General features: G+C 41.7%; 1 protein-coding gene across 7 annotated transcripts in view; it reads left to right on the plus strand.

Moving 5' to 3' along the window:
- The first annotated feature begins 946 nt into the window (after window positions 1-946).
- The window catches only part of MYO5A (myosin VA), a 200,720-nt gene continuing 177,832 nt past the window's right edge, over window positions 947-23,834 (plus strand). For all 7 annotated transcript variants that reach the window (XM_036842522.1, XM_036842523.1, XM_036842527.1 and 4 more), the window contains exon 1: window positions 947-1,285. In XM_036842522.1, coding sequence (XP_036698417.1) covers window positions 1,259-1,285 — 27 coding nt within the window. In that variant the 5' untranslated portion in view covers window positions 947-1,258. The remainder of the gene's footprint in view (window positions 1,286-23,834) is intronic.

Genomic DNA, 23,834 nt, shown 5'->3' on the forward strand with positions numbered 1-23,834 from the left:
CTACCAAGGGCCAGCCTTGAGAGATAGTTTTGATAAAAACCATCCCAGAGTCCCATGACTGGCACTGGCACCACTTAGAGTTCAGAGAAATAAGGAAAGATGAGCACACTAAGAGGTTGGGATGAAAAAATGAAGATCAGCTAAGCTGGAATGAAAGTGTGGGTGGGGAAGAGGTAGAGGGGGAAGACGGCATCGGGGTGGGGTGGAAAGATCACATTCTTGTGCTTGAAGTGCAAGGATAACAGCGATTAGATAGAGAAAGAGGGCCGGGGCACAAGGTTACGGAGGCGCAGGCCTAGGATAGAAGGAGGCTCTAGGGCCGCCCCCTGGGGGCATCTTGTTACCAGGTGCACTTAAATTTCTGTAGCTTAAAGCAGGCCCCTACGCTCTGGCTTCACGAAACGACCCTATGGCAGATGCCGAGGTGTTCAGGGTGACCTTAGGGACTCTTTCTCTCAGATTCTCCGTCCTCGCTCACTCCCAGACGTGTACTGCTTAATAAGGCTCTTCTGGAATTCTAGGTTATTCCGTGGCCTTCCAAGAAGCCTCTCCCCATATCCTTTCCCTACAAATGTTTGGAAGCACAGGAAAAGCAGCCTGCAGACTCCCATTTACCTGGACACCCTGAGTGACACCGCTATCGCTGCCCCTCTCGGGGGCTGGGCTATTCTGCACGGTCCAGGGCTCGCTTGGGGTCTGGGACATCCCGGGGGCGGTGTGCGGCCAGCGGGTGTCCTGGGGCGGGCTTCTGGGCCTCGGCAGCGCGGGAGGAGGCAGCGGCGACGCTGGCTGACAGGCTGATGATGCCCGGTGCCCGCAGCCGATGGGAGGCAGCGTGAGCCCGAGAGAATCCGGAGCAGCTGCGGTGGCAGCGCTGGAGCGCAGCCTCCTCCCGCTCCCACAATGCACAGGGCGAGGGCGGCGGCGGCGGCGGCGGCGGCAGCGGCAGCGGCAGCGGCAGCGGCAGCAGCATCACCGGCTGTCGGGGTGGCAGCGGCGGCGACCCCGAGGACCCCGGGCACGCCGAGCACGCGACACTGCTCGCGGCGAGCCCGGGAGTGATGGCGAGGCCCCCGCTGGCCGCCCGTGGCTGAGGCACCCCACCCCGCCCCGCCCGGAGCGGCCCGCCCCGCTCCGCTCGGCCCTGCCCTGCTCCCTGCCGGCTGCAGCCCCGGCGTTTCCTAGTCGGCGCGGGCAGCCGCCTAGGAGAGGTGCGGCCTCCGCACAGGCGGGGGGCGTCGGCGCCGCGGGGCCCGCCATGGCCGCGTCCGAGCTCTACACAAAGGTAAGGCGCCCCGTGAGCCGCGCCTTGGGGAGGGGGCCGCGCGGCACGGCGCCGCCAGCTGTCAGGCCGGGGAGGGGCCGGGGCGCGGGGACCCAGTCCGGCCCCTCCGGCACCACCCCCTTTCCGAGCATTTCGAAATCCTCCTCCCTGCCCGCCGGTCGCCCGCAGAGGCGCCTTCCTTGTTCGGGCGTTGATGGTTGAGGCGGCGGAGGGAGGCCTGCCTCGGGGTGCCTCTCTGGCCCCTGCCACCTTTCTTGGCCTGGGCGGGTTTCTAAGTGGAAAGCGGGTCTGTGTGGCTTTAGTAGGGCGAGCCTGGGCCAGGATTGCTCAGCCCTCTGTCTTGCTTTAGGAAAAATCCTGGCTGGTGGGAGATCCTAGATCTGACAGATTAGGTGGTCGGTCCCTCCCCTGGGGACACGCGCTTAAAATAACGTCTGGTGTTGGTATGCGGTGCCACTTCTATCGCCAGCCAACCTTTCTGTGAGATATGGAATCTTGCAAACGGTCGCCAGTCGATTTTCACCTTTAGTTGCCCGGTTTCAGATTGCTACTCTGGGGTGGAGAGCCCCTGGGGAAGATGCAGCCGAATAAATGCGAGCTGATTCACTGGGATGGTCGGTACTCATTTGTCGCTGGGAGTTTGCAATCTGCGTGTAATCCCTTAGAGCCTTGTTAGGCTCCATGTCCTCACCATCCTCTGGGGTGAGCCTTTTCCTTCTGGGTTTAGTTTAAGGGAAGTGGCAGCCTTTCCTTCTTATACTGACACCAGTATTCTCTGGGGCTGGTAATCTCTGAATGGCATATTTTGGAGAACTGTTCCTTCAAGACAAGACAGTGTGTGGTGCCCTTTGTGACTGTGTGTAGTCATGGCATTTTATACTCTCACTCCTGTGTAGGTAGATGTTTTGCCAGCTATTAATTACCTCTAATTCCAGTTAACAGAATTACCTTAACTTTTAGAGTTTGCATCTGCAGCCAAGTCTACATTTATGGTCTCATAATCACTGCTTCCAAATATGACCCAAGTAAGCCCAGGGCTCAAGTTGCAGCATGTTATAGAAGGAAGAGACCATCAAGAGACCTGGATTCTAGCCCTTGATTCTAGTCGGGGCCTTTTCACTTACTGTGTGACCTTGGGCAAATCACTTAACCTCTCTGTGCTTTAGTTTCCTCATCTGTAAATGGAGTTAATTATACCTGCCCTACATCTCTTACAAGGCTGTTGTCGTGAGGATCAAACAATAATACATGGAAATGCTTTTTGTAACCTGTGAATTTCTCTACAAATATGAGGTATATTTCTTCAACCATGAAATGAGTTTGCATGAAACATTTCCTGGGACCTCTCTCTTTCCAGCTGCAGATTTGAGGACTACACAATTGAAACTTCTCTCTAAACCTGATAATTCTTTAGGCATTGTAGATCTCTAATGTACGATTGAATGCAATTGGAAATTGATCCAAAGTTACTTTATAAACAAACATTTATATAAAGCTAACTATGTGCCAGGTACTGTTTTAACTGCTTTACAAATATTAACTCATTTAATCCTCATAATAAACATATGAGATGGGTACTAAGAAATATCAGAGTCATTTTCACAAGAAGAGATATGGTCTGTAAATATTCCTTAGTTACTTTGTATAGACCCCATTCTTCACTGCCTGAGGAGTCCATCCTTCAGCTGCCTAATTGTAGGCTGCTTAACTAGACACTGGTTGGATAATACCTTGCTCTTGGATTTTGGATCTTCTTTTTTCTCCCAAAATAATTGGCAAGAAAAAAATTTAAAAGATCCTGTGATTTTTAAAATTGTTAAGGTTTTGGGCTTTGGTCACAATCACAATCTGTTTTAAAATTCATACTCTACTCATTGTAAAGACAAACTGGTTTAGACATCAGTAGGGAGGTTGAGCTTAAGTTGCCTTCTCCTAAATACGTTTATACCTAAGAATAATCTGGTTACTTGGTTTGTTTGTTGGCTCATTCTTTTTGTGAATGGACCTTAATTTAATGGCGGACAAAAATATTTATTGAGCACCTCCTGGGTGCCAGGTACTCTGCTTAATGTTGAGAGGTTCTAACATAAACAAGACACAGTCCTTTCCCTCGAGCTTACAGCCTGCTTCTTATATTCTTGGCCCACTTTGAATCTTCAAGGGCATAAATAACCTGCTGTTACCTCGGCAGCAGGCAGACAGCTGGTATGGTATTTCTTTGTAGAAGTTAGGGAACAGGTTGGGACATGAGAAGGTTGGAATGATTCTAGAGATAAAAGCTTGGGTAGTGATTATTAGAGGGAGAGGGAAATCATTAGAGGTAATATAAATGGATATTAAACACAAGGATTAGACTTCCCTGGTGGTGCAGTCGTTAAGAATCCGTCTGCCAATGCAAGGGACACAGGTTTGAGCCCTGGTCTGGGAAGATCCCACATGGTGGAGCAAGTAAGCCCGTGCACCACAACTACTGAGCCCACGTGCCACAACTACTGAGCCCACGTGCTACAACTACTGAAGCCTGTGCACCTAGAGCCCATGCTCCGCAACAAGAGAAGCCACTGCAATGAGAAGCCCGCGCATCGCAATGAAGAGTAGCCCCCGCTCGCCACAACTAGAGAAAGCCCGCATGCAGCAACGAAGACCCAGCGCAGCCAAAAATAAAATAAATAAATAAATAAAATTAAAAAAAAAATTGTATATAAACACAAGGATTTTCCCCTTGCAGAGGATTATAGGGAAGGAAGTTCTGGGGGTAGACTACAAGGAAAGATATAATAGTGCCATGCCATAATTATGGTATTCAACATAGTGGTTAAATTTGAAAAGTGCCCTTTTTAAAAATGTCGTTCAGAGCTTAAAGGCAGATTTTGATGTGTGATAGAAGTCAGCTCCTATTACAGTGAAAGACAAAAGACCATTCAGTTTATTCTTTTTAGCTAAAATGATAATGGTTTTGTCACAGCAATTCAGCAGGGCTTCCTTTTTGTAAATTTTTGCAGCAGTATAAACATTTTAAAGGCAATAGCTTGGTTCCTAGGATATAACATTTCTGGAAACTAACATTTTGGTTAAAACATGTTTGTTGATTGTTAAAATAACAGCTTTATTGAGATATAATTTACATAATGTACAATTCACCAATTTAAAATGTACAATTCAAAGGTTTTTAGTATAATCACAGAGTTGTGCGTTGATTTATTTTTAGATCCACCTGACTTGTTCCTGAAAGAACTGAAGGTGGCTGTGACATCTTATTGTTTCTGATTTTGAAAATATTTGCTGGTCTTGACTTTCCAGTGGGTGTCTGAATGATGACATCACTTGTAGCTACTTTCAGCAACTTCAAAGGATTCAGCATTTGTGGAGCAGGGTTTATTAATTAGACCTGGATGGATCACCAATAGCAATAAAATGGCATCCTAGTCGTCCTCACATGAAGTTCCCAGACACCATGGGTACCACATAAATGCTGTAGAATGGCCAAGATTACCTGAAGTTTAATTAGGAGTCCCATAGTATGTCAGGATGCTGAATTTTCTAACAGTACAGAAACAGTCTAAAACCCTCACTCCAGAAGCCAAGTACACTTTCCTTAGATGAAACAGCTATTAGGCCAGTAGATTGTATATCTGTAATCTTCTTTCCCACCGTATTTCCTCATACCTACTGAAGCCGCATGGACTAGATTTTTTCTGGGATAGTCCCAATTAAATCATCAATCCTGGAAATTCTAATATTTTGGCGTTGAAATTGCATTTCTTAGACTGCTCCCAACATCTTAAAGCAGAACAGAAATCTCTGCTTATGTGCCCTGATTTGGGCTTTGGCAAGTACATTCACTTTTCTTAAGTCTCCTGTCATGCTCCTTCTATCTGTATTTCTTCCTGATGTCCTTTGGCCTGTTGATGGCTCTGCTGTTTTCCTAGTCCCTCAGGTTGGAAACCTCTGTAGCTTTTTCTTTGTCTCATATTCTACTTCTTCTTTACCAATTCTAATTTTACTTGACATCCAGCTGACAGTTCTCTGTCTTAATGACCTGTACACATTTCTATCTTATTATAGTTATCTGTATATATGTAAGCCACTCCCACAATACTGTAAGCCCCCTGAGATGCTGGTCAGGGTTTGTTTACCTCCTGTAGAGCCTAGCACAATGTCTTCCACATAGTAGGTGCTCATTAAATATTTGTTGGATGGATGAAAAAATATTTAAACAGGAGAGAAACAGAAAATAATAGTTTGGGATGATTAGTCCACTTGCAGGAATGAAGCAAGGTATAACGGAGTGGTTAAACAAGTAAGCACATTTTCAGGCATGTTGAACAGGGTGAGTAATAGAGAAGAGAGCTGGGAGCCAGGGAGACCAAGGAAACTGTTGTAGGAAACAAAATGGAAAGTGATGCAAGTCTGGTAGATTGAAGTGCAGGCAGAAAGTGTGAGAGACAGATCTTTGTGATGGAGGAGATACAGGAAGAGAAGGAGAGGGAATAGTGTAAGTTAACACCAGTGGCTCTAGCTTTGGAAACTGGAAGTTAATTCTCATTATATCATGAATTTTTGCTGACTCTGGAATTTGTAAGCGGCTCAGAAATACTTCTTTAGACTGTTTGAGCAAAGCAGAATGGTTGTGATTTCCTCTTGAAATTTGTTACTGTTTACTGAAGTGTGACAGTTCAGTGTATTGCCCAGTGGCTAAAAGATTACAGAAAAGTTATAATTTTAATGAGAGTTGCTGGTGCCACATAAACAGTTTAAATCTTCCTGGTGCTTTTAGCTTTTCGAAGTAAGGGTATACTGGAGGAAGGTCTGAATGGGGTTCCAGGGATTTAACTTCAACCTCCAAAAGGTTGAGGTGGAGTGGGGGGGATAACTTTCTTATAGGAGACTGTGGGAGAGGAGGGTAATTTAGCTTCTGTGTTCTTCTCTTTATCATGAATTTTGCCTCCATCGGGAGAATCTAGGGGCACATGGCCTACTAGAGGATGGATTGGATTTATCTGTCTCCACTTTAGGTAATTCCTAACGAAGTATGAGGTATTATCAGAAGTATAAACTCCTGGCTGATCTATGGAGTAAGGTCTGGCCCTAGGTGAAATATTGTGTGGGCAACACCACTCCACCCCAACAGGCGTGTCCTGTCCTACAGTAGTTTTCCCAGACTTTCTCCATTTATCTACCTGGGGAGGTTGTCCTCTCCCTTCCCTCTAGCTCCTGCCTCTGTATCTCTGTCTCTCTCTAATTAACTTTATTGAGGTATAATTTACATTTAATAAAATTCACTCATTTTGGGACTTCCCTGGTGGTCCAGTGGTTAAGACTCCACACTCCCAATGCAGGGGGCCTGGGTTCGATCCCTGGTCAGGGAACTAGATCCCGTGTAACCATCGCAACCAAAACCCCACATGCCACAACTAAGACCTGGTGCAGCCAAATAAATAAATAAATAAATATTTAAAAAAAAATTCACTCATTTTAAGTGCACAGTTTAATGAATTTTGATAAATATATTCTGTCGTGTAACCACCATCACAAACAAGATATGGAACATTTCTATCCCCCTCAAAAGTTCGTTGGTGCTTAGCTCCTTCTCTTCCCCAGCTTATTCAAAGCGTTTACTGGAGTTGGCTTCCCCGCTGGGGCAGAGGAAAGAGTTGTTTGTTTGTTTTCAAAAATGTATGTTATGATTCCACCTTAGCTCAACCAATATTGATATCTGAATATAGAGACTTGACCTTGGGTGTGACTCCCATGGATTTTCACTGACTGTGGGAGGTGGGAGTAGTTGGAAAGGAGTTTAAGTGGTTTATTTAATCTTTTCTTCACACACTTACCGCCTTACCTTTACTAATGGTGTCTGCTTTTGATGCCTTGTTTCCTTAGGTCCTTAGTGTGCTAAAATGCCCTTTAGTCAGTTCTGCCCTTTAACAGTTCTCCTGCCTCATCTACCTTGGTAGTAATGTCCGTCTGGGTTTGTGCTGATAGAGATTTTAAAACTTTGCAGAAACTTATCCCCGGCTTCTTCATGCCTCAGACAGTCTCCACTTCTCTTCAAAGCCCTTCTCAGTTGAAAGTCTCCTTAACCAGCTGCCATTTGCATTAAACATCTCCGTGTACCACAGAGGCTTTTTGCCAATTGTAGAATTTAGGGATGATGTAATTATGCTTTAGTTTCAAAATAATGGCTGCAAACTTGATTGAAATCAAGGAAAAAGTGCATTATCCACTCCTAAGTGTTCATGAAGATCATCTATCTACCTCCTTTGGCCCGATGTGCTGCTGTGTTCAAAAATGTGAGCACAGGGACTTCCCTGGCAGTCCAGTGGTTAAGACTCTGCCCTTCCACTGCAGGGGGCGGGGGTTCGATCCCTGGTCGGGGAACTAAGATCCCACATGCCACACGGCACGGCTAAAAAGTTAAAAAAAAAAAAAAATGTGAGCACAGTGCTGGACTGGAGGGAGATGGGACATAAAAAAAAGACAAGTTTTGTCTCTCTTTAGTCACTCATACAAAAACATGCATTGTCCTGGCCAGGAATCCTGTGTATGTGGTTGGAGTTTCCTCTTTTTTTTTTTTTTTTGTAAATTTATTTATTTTTGTCTGCATTGGGTCTTCGCTGCTGCATGTGGGCTTTCTCTAGTTGCGGCTAGTGGGGGCTACTCTTCGTTGTGGTGCGCGGGCTTCTCACTGTGGTGGCTTCTCTTGTTGTGGAGCATGGGCTCTAGGCACGCGGGTAGTAGTTGTGGCACGTGGGCTCAGTAGTTGTGGCTCGCGGGCTCTAGAGCGCAGGCTCAGTAGTTGTGGCGCACGGGCTTAGTTGCTCCTCGGCATGTGGGATCTTCCCGGACCAGGGCTCGAACCCGTGTCCTCTGCATTGGCAGGCAGATTCTTAACCACTGCGCCACCAGAGAAGTCCGGGGTTTCCTCTTGATAAATACATTCTGAAGGAATTTCAGAATGGGAGAAATAAAATGATCAGGACAGTGAAGAGGCTAGGCAGATTAAAAGGACAGACTCTTCAGAAAGATGAAGGTGAAGTGGGAAAATGGCGAAGTATTTATTTAACACCAAGATTAGAAGTTTATAACATCAAATTCCAGTTTAGTAAGGATACTTGTTAGCTCTTGAAATAAATAAATATGTCATTTAAAATGAATTTCTACTCTAACCATTGTTTTACACATATGAAACTCATTATGTCAAGTTATGATATCAGCTAAGATGTGATAGATAAATAGAAAGGGTCTGGCTAATTCATGGATCATAGTTCTGATACACCGACTTTCCGAACCTCTCTTTGACAGTGTTAAACAATTTACCAGCCAGAGCTGTTTTAGTTGGAAGTGATGGAAACCCAACTCAAAGCCAAAAAGGATTTTATTTGCTTAGATGCCCTGAAAGCCCAGGCATGGCTAGATTCAAGGCTCTGACATGGTACCTCTGGGGCTCTCTGTCACTGGCTTTCGTGTCAGACTGCTATTTGATATTGGTTTCACCCTCAGGACAGCTCTTTTCAGGGTCAGTGGCACCTGCAGACCACATGGTCTAGCTCTGGGCCTGGAGGAAGAGAGCCTGGTAGAGGAATTCCGGTTGTCCTTGCTTGTGGTTGTGTGCCGAGTAGGTGGTGGGAGGGAGACCGTGAGCAGTCCAGTCTTGCTCATCTCAGAGGCCAGAGGGAGGATGAGGCATCCTGATTGACAGTCCTACTCAGACCTGGTGGGGTGGCTGAAAGCTGTTCCCCATCAGAAGGAATAGTGCTAGAGAGACAAAACAAAACAGCTACCCTCAACCAATGTCCACTATGAATCAGTCACCAAAAGTGACAAAGTGACGGAGTTCTGCCTCTCCTTTGCTGATTTTTGAGAAGATGAATAGGAGGGTTTTGACTAGGAGGACATTGGAGATCTTTCCCCTAGAGAATCATTTAAAAAAAAAAAAAAAAAAAAAGGCCATGGAGAATCAAATGCAAATGTTGATAAAAGCATATGAGGGGCAGATAAATTAGGAGTATGGGATTAACAGATACACACTACTATATATAAAATAGATAAGCAGCAAGGATTTATTGCATAGCACGGGAATTATATTTATAACAACCTATAATGGAAAATAATCTGGAAAAAAAATATAACTGAATCACTTTGCTGTACACCTGAAACTAGCACAATATTGTAAATCAAGTATACTTCAATTAAAAAAAAAGCATATCAGAGATAGATGATTAAAATAATCATCTATCTAATAATATAATAGACGTCTAACTAATAATAAAAAAAGTATTTTTTATTCAGTCTTAATTAGGGGGCTCTGAACCCTACGTCACCTTTCCTGATCTCTTTCTGCCATATTTCCTCAGCATTTTATTTACCCTTATTTTCTTCACATCCTTGTATGCAAACATTATTCTCTTACCCCATTTTCACCCAAGGATAAGTTGCAAAATTTCTTATTTCCTCCTTTTGACTGTTCAGATCATCCATTATTCATCTACAGTGTTCTAATCTTTTTTTTTTGCTCTCTTACTTTCCACCGTGTCATTTACTTCTTGATCCTGTACTACTGACTGTAGTTCATGTACCCACTCCTAATGCTCTGTTGTGCTTTGTTATAACCAAATTTCTTATGGAGTGAATTATTTAGTAATTTAGATTGAGGAGGGTACTTCATTTCCTCAAAGCTATGTATTCTTGCTTTGTTACCATTCCCTGAATCTGACATCACAAAATAGAAGTAATTTTGTGTGAGTTTACATAAATCATTTTCTGTGTATGTGAGTGTGTATATGTTTCAAACAAACACTTTTGTGTTAGACTAGTTTTGACTAATTAGACTAGACTAGTTAGAACTTAGTTTTTCATCTTATCATACTGGAGTGATTACAATAAGATAATCAGCTATTCCCTTAAGGATATGAGCTCACTTTAAAACATTTTTATAGCAGTACTTAAAAAACTTTTAAACAGATTTGGTCTCTCTATGCTCAAGCTGAAAAAAATCTTCTAGTTTGATAAGCATCATGCTCAGTTTGGGAGCAGAACTGCTAGAGATATTTTCCATAAAATTAGGAAAAGTATATCTTAATAGTAAGAAATTTGGGTCAAAACCTGGACTAAACTTTCATCAATTCAGAATGTGTATTTGTTAAATCTTATTTTAGAAATGGAAAGTTAAACCCACTAGAGTTAATATTGTATTTTAACCCAATCTTCCTGCTTATACTCATTTTCTTCATTCTAACCAAGATTTCTCAACCTCTGCACTATTCTTTTTTTCTGGGGGCCGGTCCTGCATGTTGTAGGATATTTAGCCTCATCTCTAACCTTTATCTGCTAGATCCAGTAGCATCCCCCACCCCTAGTTGTGACAGCCAATCCATATTGTCTACAGACTGCCAAATGTTCCCTGGGGAGCAGTCCCCCTTCCCCCTGCCCCTGCTTGAGAACCACTGCCCTAGATCTTAAGAGTTAGATTAGGGTAAGAAAAAGTGGGAAAGAGTTAAAAATGCAGATTAATTGGAAAAACTTTTTAAAAATTGCCTTTTCAGGGAACTTCCCTGGTGGTGCAGTGGTTAAGGGTCCGCCTGCCAATGCAGGGGACAGGGGTTTGATCCCTGGTCCGGGAAGTTCCCACATGCCGCGGAGCGACTGGGCCCATGTGCCACAACTACTGAGCCCGTGCTCTAGAGCCCATGCTCCACAACAAGAGAGGCCACCACAGTGAGAAGCCCGCGCACCACAACGAAGGGTAGCCCCTGCTCGCCCCAAGTAGAGAAAGCCCACACGCAGCAACGAAGACCCAACGCAGCCAAAAACTTAAAAAAAAAAAGTTGCCTTTTCAGTAATACCTCTTCTGCTTATAGGAATGATATATTGTAGAAAATTTGGAGAATACAGAAACATATAAAGGGGGCTTCCCTGGTGGTGCAGTGGTTAAGAATCAGCTTGCCAATGCAGGGGACACAGGTTCGAGCCCTGGTCCGGGAAGATCCCACATGCCGCAGGGCAACTAAGCCTGTGTGCCACAACTACTGAGCCTGCGCTCTAGAGCCCGTGAGCCACAACTACTGAGCCCACATGCTGCAACTACTGAAGCCTGCACGCCTAGAGCCTGTGCTCCACAAGAGAAGCCACCGCAATGAGAAGCCCGTGCACCGCAACGAAGAGCAGCCCCCACTCACCACAACTAGAGAAAGCCTGCGCACAGCAACAAAGACCCAACACAGCCAAAAATAAATAAATAAAATTTAAAAAATAAAAAAAGAAACATGTAAAGGAAGAAAAATTTTTAAAAAACTATACCATCCAGAGATGATTATTTTCAACCATTAATTTACTTCAAGTCTTTTATCTATATTCATAATGTTAATTTTTATGATTTTTAAGCTTAATATATATTGTGATAATTTTTATGTTATAGAATATTCTTTTTTTTTAATGAAAAAAAATTTTTTTAGGCTGCACCATGCGGCATGTGGGATTGTAGTTCCCGACCAAGGATTGAACCTGTGCCCCCTGCATTGGGAGTGCGGAGTCTTAACCACTGACCACCAAGGAAGTCCTATAAAATATTCACTGAAAATGTTTTTAATGGCTGCATAATATTCCATCATCTGGGTGTACCATAATTTATTTACTGTTGGGTATTTTCACTGTAATAAGAAATGTACTATGATGAGCATTTATTGTACATAAATCTTTGCTTGGATTAGTCAGCTTTAGTCAATTTTAGATTCCACATTTCCCTGGCAAGGGTTCACGTTTACAATTATGCAAGATAGGGTATTCACATTTATTTCATTTTAAAAATAGCACTTTTTATGTACATTGCTTCAGGGCTAGGATGACCAGATGTCCCACTTCTGTGAGATGCTTTCTGCCATCCAGTACCTTTATTCTGCTTTGAAAAATCCTCTAAGAGTAGAACTATGTAAGTTTATTTCAAAAACTTAACCTTGTGGAAATCTAAACTATTTCCTTTTTCTGACAATTTTCCTTATTGTTGCTCTTATTCACTGTTTCTCCTTGATCTTGGGTGAATCTGGGCCAGAAAGTATAAATGAATTAGAAAGATTTTTATTTTATTTTTTTATCATCATCATTATTTGATTATGTTTATTTTAAAAATTTATTTATTTATTTACTTTTACAGATCTTTATTGGAGTATAATTGCTTCACAATACTGTGTTAGTTTCTGTTTTACAGTAAAGTGAATCAGCCATATGCATACATATATCCCCATATCCCCTCCCTCCCACCCTCCCTATCCCACCCCTCTAGGTCATCACAAAGCACCAAGCTGATCTCCCTGTGCTATGCTGCTGCTTCCCACTAGCTAACTGTTTTACATTTGGTAGTGTATGTATGTCGCTGCTACTCTCACTTTGCCCCAGCTTCCCCCTCCCCACCCCATGTCCTCAAGTCCATTCTCTATGTCTACGTCTTTGTTCCTGTGCTGCCACTAGGTTCATCAGTACCATTTTTTTTAGACTCCATATATATGCGTTAGCATACGGTATTTGTTTTTCTGACTTACTTCACTCTGTATGACAGACTCTAGGTCCATCCATCTCACTGCAGATAACTCAATTTCATTTCTTTTTATGGCTGAGTAATATTCCATTGTATATATGTGCCACATCTTCTTTATCCATTCATCTGTTGATGGACACTTAGGTTGCTTCCATGTCCTGGCAATTGTGAATAGAGCTGCAATGAACATTGTGGTACATGTCTGTTTTTGAATTATGGTTTTCTCAGGGTATATGCCCAGTAGTGGGATTGCTGGGTCATATGGTAGTTCTATTTTTAGTTTTTTAAGGAACCTCCATAGTGTTCTCCCTAGTGGTTGTATCAATTTACATTCCCACCAACAGTGCAGGAGGATTCCCTTTTCACCACACCCTTTCCAGCATTTATTGTTTCTAGATTTTTTGCTAATGGCCATTCTGACCAGTGTGAGGTGATACCTCATTGTAGTTTTGATTTGCATTTCTCTAGTAATTAGTGATGTTGAGCATCTTTTCATGTGCCTCTTGGCCATCTGTATGTCTTCCTTGGTGAAATGTCTATTTAGGTCTTCCACGCATTTTTTAATTGGATTGTTTGTTTTTTTGATATTGAGCTTCATGAGCTGTTTCTATATTTTGGAGATTAATCCTTTGTCCATTGTTCCATTTGCAAATATTTTTCTCCCATTCTGAGGGTTGTCTTTTCATCTATTTATGGTTTCCTTTGCTGTGCAAAAGCTTTTAAGTTTCATTAGGCCCCATTTGTTTATTTTATTTTTAAATTTTCATTACTTTAGGAGGTGGGTCAAAAAAGATCTTGCTGTGGTTTATGTCATAGAGTGCTTTTCCTATGTTTTCCTCTAAGAGTTTTATAATGTCTGGTCTTACATTTAGGTCTTTAATCCATTTGGAGTTTATTTTTGTGTATGGTGTTAGGTGGTGTTCAAATTTCATTCTTTTATTTGTAGCTGTCCAGTTTTCCTAGCACCACTTATTGAAGAGGCTGTCTTTTCTCCATTGTATGTTCTTGTCTCATTTGTCATAAATTAGGTGACCATATGTGTATGGGTCTATCTCTGGGCTTTCTATCCTGTACCATTGATCTATATTTCTGTTTTTGTGCCAGTACCATACTGTCTTGATTACTGTAGCTTTGTAGTATAGTTTGAAGTTGGGGAGCCTGATTCCTTCAGCTTCGTTTTTCTTTCTCAAGATTGCTTTGGCTATTCAGGGTCTTTTATGTTTCCATATGAATTGTAAAATTTTTTGTTCTAATTCTGTAAAAAAATGCCATTGGTAGTTTGATAGGGATTGCATTGAATCTGTAGATTGCTTTAGGTAGTATAGTCATTTTGACAATATTGATTCTTCCAGTCCAAGAACATGGTATATCTTTCCATCTCTTTGTGTCATCTTTGATTTCTTTCATCAGTGTTTTATAGTTTTCTGAGTATAAGTCTTTTGCCTCCTTAGGTAGGTTTATTCCTAGGTATTTTATTCTTTTTGTTGCAATGATAAATGGGATTGTTTCCTTAATTTCTCTTTCTGATTTTTCGTTGTTAGTGTATAGGAATGCCAGAGGTTTCTGTGCATTAATTTTGTATCCTGCAACCTTGCCAAATTCATTGATTAGTTCTAGTAGTTTTCTGGTGGATTTTCTATGTATAGTTTCATGTCATCTGCAAACAGTGACAGTTTTCCTTCTTCTTTTCCAATTTGGATTCCTTTTACTTCTTTTTCTTCTCTGATTGCTGTGGCTAGGACTTCCAAAACTATGTTGAATAAGAGTGGAGAGAGTGGACATCTTTGTCTTGTTCCTGATCTTAGTGGAAATGCGTTCAGTTTTTCACCATTGAGTATGATGTTTGCTGTGGGTTTGTCATATATGGACTTTATTATATTGAGGTAGGTTCTCTCTATGTCCATTTTCTGGAGAGTTTTTATCATAAATGGGTGTTGAATTTTGTCAAGAGCTTTTTCTGCATCTATTGAGATTATCCTATGGTTTTTATTCTTTAATTTGTTAATGTGGTGTATCACATTGATTGATTTGCATATATTGAGGAATCCTTGCATCCCTGGGATAAATCCCACTTGATCATGGTGTATGATCCTTTTAATGTGTTGTTGGATTCTGTTTGCTAGTATTTTGTTCAGGATTTTTGCACCTATGTTCATCAGTGATATTGGTCTATAATTTTCTTTTTTTGTAATATCTTTTTCTGGTTTTGGTGTCAGGGTGATGGTGGCTTCGTAGAATGAATTTGGGAGTGTTCCTCCCTCTGCAATTTTTTGGAAGAGTTTGAGAAGGATCGGAGTTAGCTCTTCTCTAAATGTTTGGTAGAATTCGCCTGTTAAGCTATCTGGTCCTGGACTTTTGTTTTTTGGAAGATTTCTAATTACAGTTTCAATTTCATTACTTGTGATAGGTCTGTTTATATTTTCTAATTCTTCCTGGTTCAGTCTTGGAAAATTGTACCTTTCCAAGAATTTATCCATTTCTTCATGGTTGTCTGTTTTATCGGCATATAGTTGTTTGTAGTAGTCTCTTATAATCCTTTGTATTTCTGCAGTGTCAGTAGTGATTTCTCCTTTTACATATCTAATTTTATTGATTTGCATCCTCTCCCTTTTTTTCTTGATGTGTCTGGCTAAGGGTTTGTCAAATTTGTTTATCTTCTCAAAGATCCAGCTTTTAGTTTTATTATCTTTGCTATTGTTTTCTTCATTTCTAGTTCATTTATTTCTGCTCTGATTTTTATGATTTCTTTCCTTCTACTGACCTTGGGTTTTCTTTGTTCTTATTTCTCTAGTTTGCTTTAGGAGTAGGGTTAAAATGTTTATTTGAGGTTTTTCTTGTTTCTTGAGGTGAGATTGAATTGCTATAAACTTCCCTCTTAGAACTGCTTTTGCTGCCTGTTGTAGGTTTTGGGTTGTCATGTTTTCGTTGTCATTTGTTTGTATGAATATTTTAAATTTCCTCTTTGATTTCTTCAGTGATCTCTTGGTTTTTTAGTAGCGCACTGTTTAGCCTCCATGTATTTGTGTGTTTTTCAGTTTTTTTCCTGTAATTGATATCCAGTCTCATAGAATTGTGGTCAGAAAAGATGCTTGATACGATTTCATTTTTCTTAAATTTTCCGAAGCTTGATTTGTGACCCAAGATATGATCTATCCTGGAGAATGTTCAATGTGCACTTGAGAAGAAAGTGTATTCTGCCACTTTCGGGTGGAATGTTCTATAAATATCAATTAAATGTATCTGGTCTATTGTGTCATTTAAAGCTTGTGTTTCCATATTTATTTTCTGTTTGGATGATCTGTCCATTGGATAAAAGTCTATTTTATCTGATACGAGTATTGCTACTCCAGCTTTTGATTTCCATTTGCCTGGAATATCTTTTTCCATCCCTTCACTTTCAGTCTGTATGTGTCCGTAGGTTTGAAGTGGGTCTCTTGTAGACAGCATATATATGGGTCTTATTTTTGTATCCATTCAGCCAGTTTGTGTCTTTTGGTTGGGACATTTAATCCATTTACATTCAAGGTTATTATTGATATGTATGTTCCTATTAACGTTTTCTTAATTGTTTTGGGATTGTTTTTGTGGGTCTTTTTCTTCTCTTGTGTTTCTCTCCTAGAGGAGTTTGTTTAGCATTTGTTGTAAAGCTGGTTTTGTGGTGGCTGAATTCTTTTAGCTTTTGCTTGTCTGAAAAGCTTTTGATTTCTCCGTCAAATCTGTATGAGATTCTTGCTCGGTAGAGTAATCTTGGTTGTAGGTTTTTCTCTTTCATCACTTTAAGTGTATCCTGCTACTCCCTTGTGGCCTGCAGAGTTTCTGCAAAAATCAACTGATAACCTTACAGGGATTCCTTTGTATGTTATTTTTTGTTTTTCCCTTGCTGTTTTTAATATTTTTTCTTTGAATTTAATTTTTGTTAATTTGATTAATATGTGTCTTGGTGTGTTTCTCCTAGGGTTTATCCTGATGGGACTCTCTGTTCTTCCTGCACTTGGGTGACTTTCCTTTCCCGTGTTAGGGAAGTTTTCCACTATAATCTCTTCAAATATTTTCTCAGACCCTTTCTTTTTCTCTTCTGCTTCTGAAACCCCTATAATTTGAATGTTAGTGCGTTTAGTGTTGTCCCAGAGGTCTCTGGTATTGTCTTCAATTCTTTTCATTCTTTTTTCTTTATTCTGCTCCTCGGCAGTTATTTCCACCATGTTGTCTTCCAGCTCACTTTGTTCTTCTGCCTCAGTTATTCTGTTATTGATTCCTTCTAGTGTATTTTTCATTTCAGTTATTGTGTTGTTCATCTCTGTTTGTTTGTTCTTTAGTTCTTCTAGACCTTTGTTAAACATTTCTTGTATTTTCTTAATCCATGCCTCCATTCTATTTCTGAGATTCTGGATCATCTTTACTATCATTACTCTGAATTCTTTTTCAGGTAGCTTGCCTATTTCCTCTTCATTTATTTGGACTTGTAGGATTTTACCTTGCTTCTTCATCTGTGACATATTTTTTTGCCATCTCTTTTTTTTTTTTTTTTTTAATGCGTGGAATTGTGTTCCTGTCATACTGGTTGTTTGGCCTGAGGCTACCAGCACTGGAGTTTGTAGGCTGTTGGGTAGAGCTGGGTCTTGGTGCCGAGATGAGGACCTCTGGGAGACCTCAGTCCAATAAATATTCCCTGGAGTCTGAGGTTCTCTGTTAGTCCAGTGGTTTGGACTTGGAGCTCCCACCACAGGAGCTTCGGCCCAACCCTCAGCTCCTGAACCAAGATCCCACAAGTTGCACAGGGTGGCCAAAAAAAAAAAAAAAGAACGACAACAAAGTAAAAAATAAAAGTAGACTAGGAAACTAACAGATATGTTACAAAGAATATAAAAGTAAAAATATAGATGAAACAACAACTGGAATGTAAAACAGAACCACAATAGTAAAAAAGAGGAGGAGAGAAAAAAAAAAAGGTGGAAAAGGCCTTGTCTGTGAAGGGCAGAACCTAAGCAGGGGTGGGGTTTGGGCAGTGGGCGGGGCCTATGCTTAGGACCCACAGGGCTGGAAAAGGCCCTGGGAGGGGTGGGGGGTGGGGCTTAGGCTCAAGGAACAGAAGGGGCCCAGGCGTGCCTCCGCCTCTGGTCTCAGAGGCCCGGGGACCCCACCTGGGAGTACAGCCCTCTCCTGCTCCTTCTGTCCTGGAGGGCCCCTCCTTTCTGCCTCTCCTTTTCTCCCCTGGCCTCCCTCCTACGCCCCTAGGACCAACGCGGCCTGGAGGGGCCTCTGAGGGCATAAGACCCGGCCTGAGACCTGGGCAGACTTACCCGGCTGATTGGGCAGGGGAAACGCTCCCTGATCTGAGCCCCTGAGGGACCCTCCAGGCGTGGGAACCCCTCCCCCCTCTCAGCCACCCCTCAGGGGTGCTGGTCCTGTCTGGCCTCCACTTCTCTTCCCTCCTCAGTCCCCCCACATCTTACCGGTTTGCTTGGGGGTTCCTCTCATCTCCTTGGGTGTTGAGGTCCCCCACCAGCGTCCGGCAGGCACCCTAGTTGTGGAGAGACACATACTCTGTGTCTTCCCACACCACCATCTTGACTCTGCCCTAAAAAGATTTTTAAAAAGAGAAAAAAATCTATGAAGCTAGTCTTTTTTTTTTTTAAGCATTAGTATTTTTATTTTATTTTATTTTATTTTATTTTATTTTATTTTATTTTATTTTATTTTATTTTATTTCGGCTGTGTTGGGTCTTCGTTGTAGTATGCGGGCTTCTCCTTGCAGTGGCTTCTCTTTGTTGCAGAGCACCGGCTCTAGATGCACGGGCTTCAGTAGTTGTGGCGCACGAGCTCAGTGGTTGTGGCTTGTGGGCTCTAGAGCGCAGGCTCAGTAGTTGTGGTGCGTGGGCTTAGTTGCTCTGCAGCATGTGGGATCTTTCTGGACCGGGGGTCAAACCCAATGAAACCAGGGATCGAACCCATGATCCCTGGGTTCGACCCCATTGGCAGGCGGATTCTTAACCACAGCACCTCCAGGGAAGTCCCTAAAGCTACTGGCTTAAGCATATAAACAATATAATTTTAACTTGAAAATTACCTGAAAATATGTTATTTCATTATAGACAACATACCCTTCTAATTAGAACAAACTACCATTTGTCTGGAGCGGTCAGAGGATGAGTTTTCCTTCAGTGGGCAGTCAAGAACCTGAGGGACCTTCAGCATCAACTACCTGCTTTAAAGCAATTAAGATGGAACAAAACACACCAGTGCTAAAGACAGTGCCGTAGAATGGAATGTTCATAGCTCCCAGAAGGTGTTTTGGGGTTTGTGAGGCCTGCAGGCATTGCTGTGCACAGCAGCCCTCCTTAAGGACTGGTAGCCAGAAATGTGGTTAGATGTTGATTGTGTGGAAACTTAGGTATTGAAGACGTAGGAAACTGAGTCGAAGCCTTAGCATCCTTGGTAGTTCTTTGCTTTTCTTCCTCCACTAAAACCTAAATGTTTACCTTATTTAGTTTTCATTTGCTTTCTTCTAAAAGCTGTGACTAGCATAAATGCATGATTCCATGGCAGTATAATTAACAAATAATAATGGCTAATATTTACTGAGGCCTTACTGTAGACCAGATACTGTTCAGAGGACTTTGTTACAACTGTTCCTTCCGGAACAGAGAGGCTTCCACCTCTCTCAGTACCCGGAAGTCAGGCAGTGCATTATAGCTGTCAAGGCATGAACTCTACACTTGAATTCTGGTTCGAATCCTGGCTTCACTATTCATTTTCTGTGTGACCTTAACAAAGCCACTTAATCTCTCTATGCCTCAATTTCCTCATTTTTATAGTGGGGATAATAATATCTACCTCATGTGGTTTTAATAATGACTGAATTATTTAATATATAAAAAATACATAATACTACGCACTTATAAATGTTAGCTGTTATTATTGTTGCTGTTCAGCTATAGCTATCATTCTCCGTTCTATCTGGCTGCTTTGTCTTCTTCATAAACTTAACTACCTCTTATTGCCTCTTAGAGATTGGTGCTCCTAGGCTCTGTCCTTGACCTACACTTTCTCCCACTGTGGCCTGATCTGCTCCTGATGAGTCAGGACCAACCCTGTGCTGATGACTTCCAAATCTGTTTCTGACCTACTTGCTCTCCTTACAAACTGAGATCCTTACAGACAACTGCCTTATGGACATCTTTACAAGCACCTCAAACCTAGTGTATTTAAAATTGAAATTGTCATCTACTCCCTCTTCATGCTACTTAATTTCTCTATGCTACTTAATTTCTCTGTCTTAGTTTTCTCATCTATATGATGGGATAACAGTAATACCTACTTCATAGGGTTGTTTTGAGGATTTAATGAGATAGTTCATGCAAAGCACTTACAAGAATGCCTGGTACAGGGACTTCCCTAGTGGTCCAGTGGTTAAGATTCTGAGCTCCCAATGCAGGGGGCCCAGGTTTGATCCCTGGTCAGGGAATTAGATCCCACATGCCGCAACTAAAAGATCCCACACACGGCAATGAAGATCCCGCACGCGGCAATGAAGATTCTGCCTGCTGCAACTAAGACCTGGTCTAGCCAAATAAATAAATAAACAAATAAATAAATAAATATTAAAAAAAAAAAAAAGAATGCCTGGTACATATTTAAGAAATGTTCACCACTCTGATTGTTGTTTTTATTTGCTTTCCTTGTCTGGTGAATAGCATCAACATCTAAAGCATTAACCCAAACCAAAACTTAGAAATTATCTTGATTTACCTCCCCTCCCTCATTCCCACCCCTGTACCCTAACTGATCAGTTTCCGTTTTCTGGTATTATTTTTACTCTATTTGGACCCTTATTATTTCTTTCCTGGATCCCCAAACAGCTTCCTAAGCAATTTTTGGTCTTACCTCCTGTGATCTGTTTTTCGTTCTGCTACCAGAGTGATCTTTATGTAATGCACATATTTGATCATGTCACTCTCTGGCTTGAAATTCCTCAGTGATTCCACATTGAATTTTGTCTTGAGAATAAATTGATTAATGCAGTGCTTCCTAAACTTTGGTGTCCATCTGAATCACCTGGGAATCTTGTTAAAGTGGAGATTCTGATGGAGATCTGTGATGGAGCCCCAAGACTGTATTTCTAACAGCTTCCCGGTGATGCCCGTGCTACTGGATTGAGGGCCATACCTGGAGCAGTGAGGCTGTAATGCACAGGGCTCTTCCTGACCTACCTTCACCTTGGGCCTGCCTCATCTCTTGTGTTTCCCTCCAGGCATTCAGGTCTTCACTTTTAAGTCAAGAGCTCTCCAGGGTGCCTTTTTGCCACATTGCAGCATTCCCCTTGCCTGGCTTTCTCTATTCCTTGTTCGTGAATTAGTTCCCCCAGACCCATTCTGCCTAAGATGCCCCTGTGTCCTGACACTTACCACACTGCATTGCAGTTGTTTATCTCCTTGTGCTTCTCTGAGCCCCTTAAGGACAGGGGAAATATCTTGTTTGTTTTGTTTTAATAACAACTTTATTTTCTATGTATATATATATATATATATATATTTCACATACAATACAATTCATCCATTTAAAGCATGTAATTTAATGGTTCTCATCTGTTTTTTGACCCAGCATCTAGACCAGGGTTTGTTCTAGTAGCAAGTTCATGATTGAATGAATGCATTAATAAAATGACATAAAGTACCATTGGTAAGTTTTGTCTAAATCTTCCTCTCCATATCTATATTTTTGGGATTTAACATTTCGGCATTCACATCCTCTTATTTATTCATCAATAACTCTTCATGAGCTTCCTCCTCCCACCCCTCTTTTTGGCACCAGGGATGGGAACCACTTCATTCTTCCCTTGGTCAGTTTTGAGGCATTATTATAGATCACTGTCCTCGGTTCTCCAGTGCTTTCAGTTCTCTTTTTCAGCTCATGCTGTAACAAGCAGCACTGACCCAAAGCACAGATCTTTTTTTTTTCTTTTTAACATCTTTATTGCAGTATAATTGCTTTACAGTGGTGTGTTAGTTTCTGCTGTATAACAAACTGAATCAGCTATACATATACATATATCCCCATGTCTCCTCCCTCTTGCGTCTCCCTCCCACCCTCCCTATCCCACCCCTCTAGGTGGTCACAAAGCACCGAGCTGATCTCCCTGTGCTATGCGGCTGCTTCTCACTAGCTATCTATTTTACATTTGGTAGTGTATATATGTCCATGCCACTCTCTCACTTCGTCCCAGCTTACCCTTCCCCCTCCCCATATCCTCAAGTCCATTCTCTATGTCTGCGTCTTTATTCCTGTCCTGCCCCTAGGTTCTTCAGAAACTTTTTTTTTTTTTTAGATTCCATATATATGTGTTAGCATATGGTATTTGTTTTTCTCTTTCTGACTTACTTCACTCTGTATGACAGATGCTGGGTCCATCCACCTCACTACAAATAACTCAATTTTGTTTCCCTTCATGGCTGAGTAATATTCCATTGTATATATATGCCACATCTTCTTTATCCATTCATCTATCGCTGGACACTTAGGTTGCTTCCATGTCCTGGCTATTGTAAATAGAGCTGCAGTGAACATTGTGGTACATGACTCTTCTTGAATTATGGTTTTCTCAGGGTATATGCCCAGTAGTGGGATTGCTGGGTCATATGGTAGTTCTATTTTCAGTTTTTTAAGGAACCTCCATACTGTTCTCCACAGTGGCTGTATCAATTTACATTTCCACCAACAGTGCAAGAGGGTTCCCTTTTCTCCACACCCTCTCCAGCATTTATTGTTTGTAGATTTTTTGATGATGGCCATTTTGAATGCTGTGAGGTGATACCTCATTGTAGTTTTGATTTGCATATCTCTAATGATTAGTGATGTTGAGCATCCTTTCATGTGTTTGTTGGCAATCTGTATATCTTCTTTGGAGAAATGTCTGTTTAGGTCTTCCGCCTATTTTTGGATTTGGTTGGTTTTTTTTTTTTTTTGATATTGAGCTGCATGAGCTATTTGTATATTTTGGAGATTAATCCTTTGTCAGTTGCTTCGTTTGCAAATATTTTCTCCCATTCTGAGGGTTGTCTTCTCATCTTGTTTATGGTTTCCTTTGCTGTGCAAAAGCTTTTAAGTTTCATTAGGTCCCATTTGTTTATTATTGTTTTTATTTCCATTTCTCTAGGAGGTGGGTCAAAAAGGATCTTGCAGTGATTTATGTCATAGAGTGTTTTTCCTATGTTTTCCTCTAAGAGTTTTATGGTGTCTGGCCTTACATTTAGGTCTTCAATCCATTTTGAGTTTATTTTTGTGTATGGTGTTAGGGAGTGTTCTAATTTCATTCTTTTACATGTAGCTGTCCAGTTTTCCCAGCACCACTTATTGAAGAGACTGTCTTTTCTCCATTGTATATCTTTGCCTCCTTTGTCATAGATAGTTGACCATAGGTGCGTGGGTTTATCTCTGGGCAAAGCACAGATCTTAACATGCTGCTCTCCAGCTCAAAACCCCTGGCTGGTCCCCAACTCCCCCCCGACACCACCAAGTGTCTACTATAGAATTAACTTATTCCTTAGCCTGACATTCAAGACTTGTGATCTCTCTAACTGTAATCTCTTGACTTGATCTTTTGCAACACGGGGAGTTCTCAGACTTTACTATATGTAGCAATCAACTGAAATACTTTTTAAAATGTAAATTCCTGGGTCTTTCCTCCAGAAATTGAGCGAGTGGTTTTGAGAGTCCCAGGAATCTGTTTTTAACGAGTGCGCCATAAGGGATTCTGATACAGGTGGTCTGTGGAAGCCCACTCTCAGACGCTGAAGCAACCTTGCTGCTGGAGACTGTTCCAGCGTTGCTTGACTCTGGACTTTGTTCACCATGCTTCCTTCTTGCCATCTAGGAAACGCTCAGTAAGAGTTAATGGAATTGAATTATTTGTTGAGCGGTGGTGGTGAGTCTTTTTAAAATTGTAAGATGACATTACTGTAGACATATTTTCAGCCACTCTTTTTTTCCTGGGTGTCCTTAATGTTTTACTTTTAATAGAAT

This window comes from Balaenoptera musculus, chromosome 2 (genome assembly GCF_009873245.2).
Source record: "Balaenoptera musculus isolate JJ_BM4_2016_0621 chromosome 2, mBalMus1.pri.v3, whole genome shotgun sequence".
Lineage (NCBI taxonomy): Eukaryota > Metazoa > Chordata > Mammalia > Artiodactyla > Balaenopteridae > Balaenoptera > Balaenoptera musculus.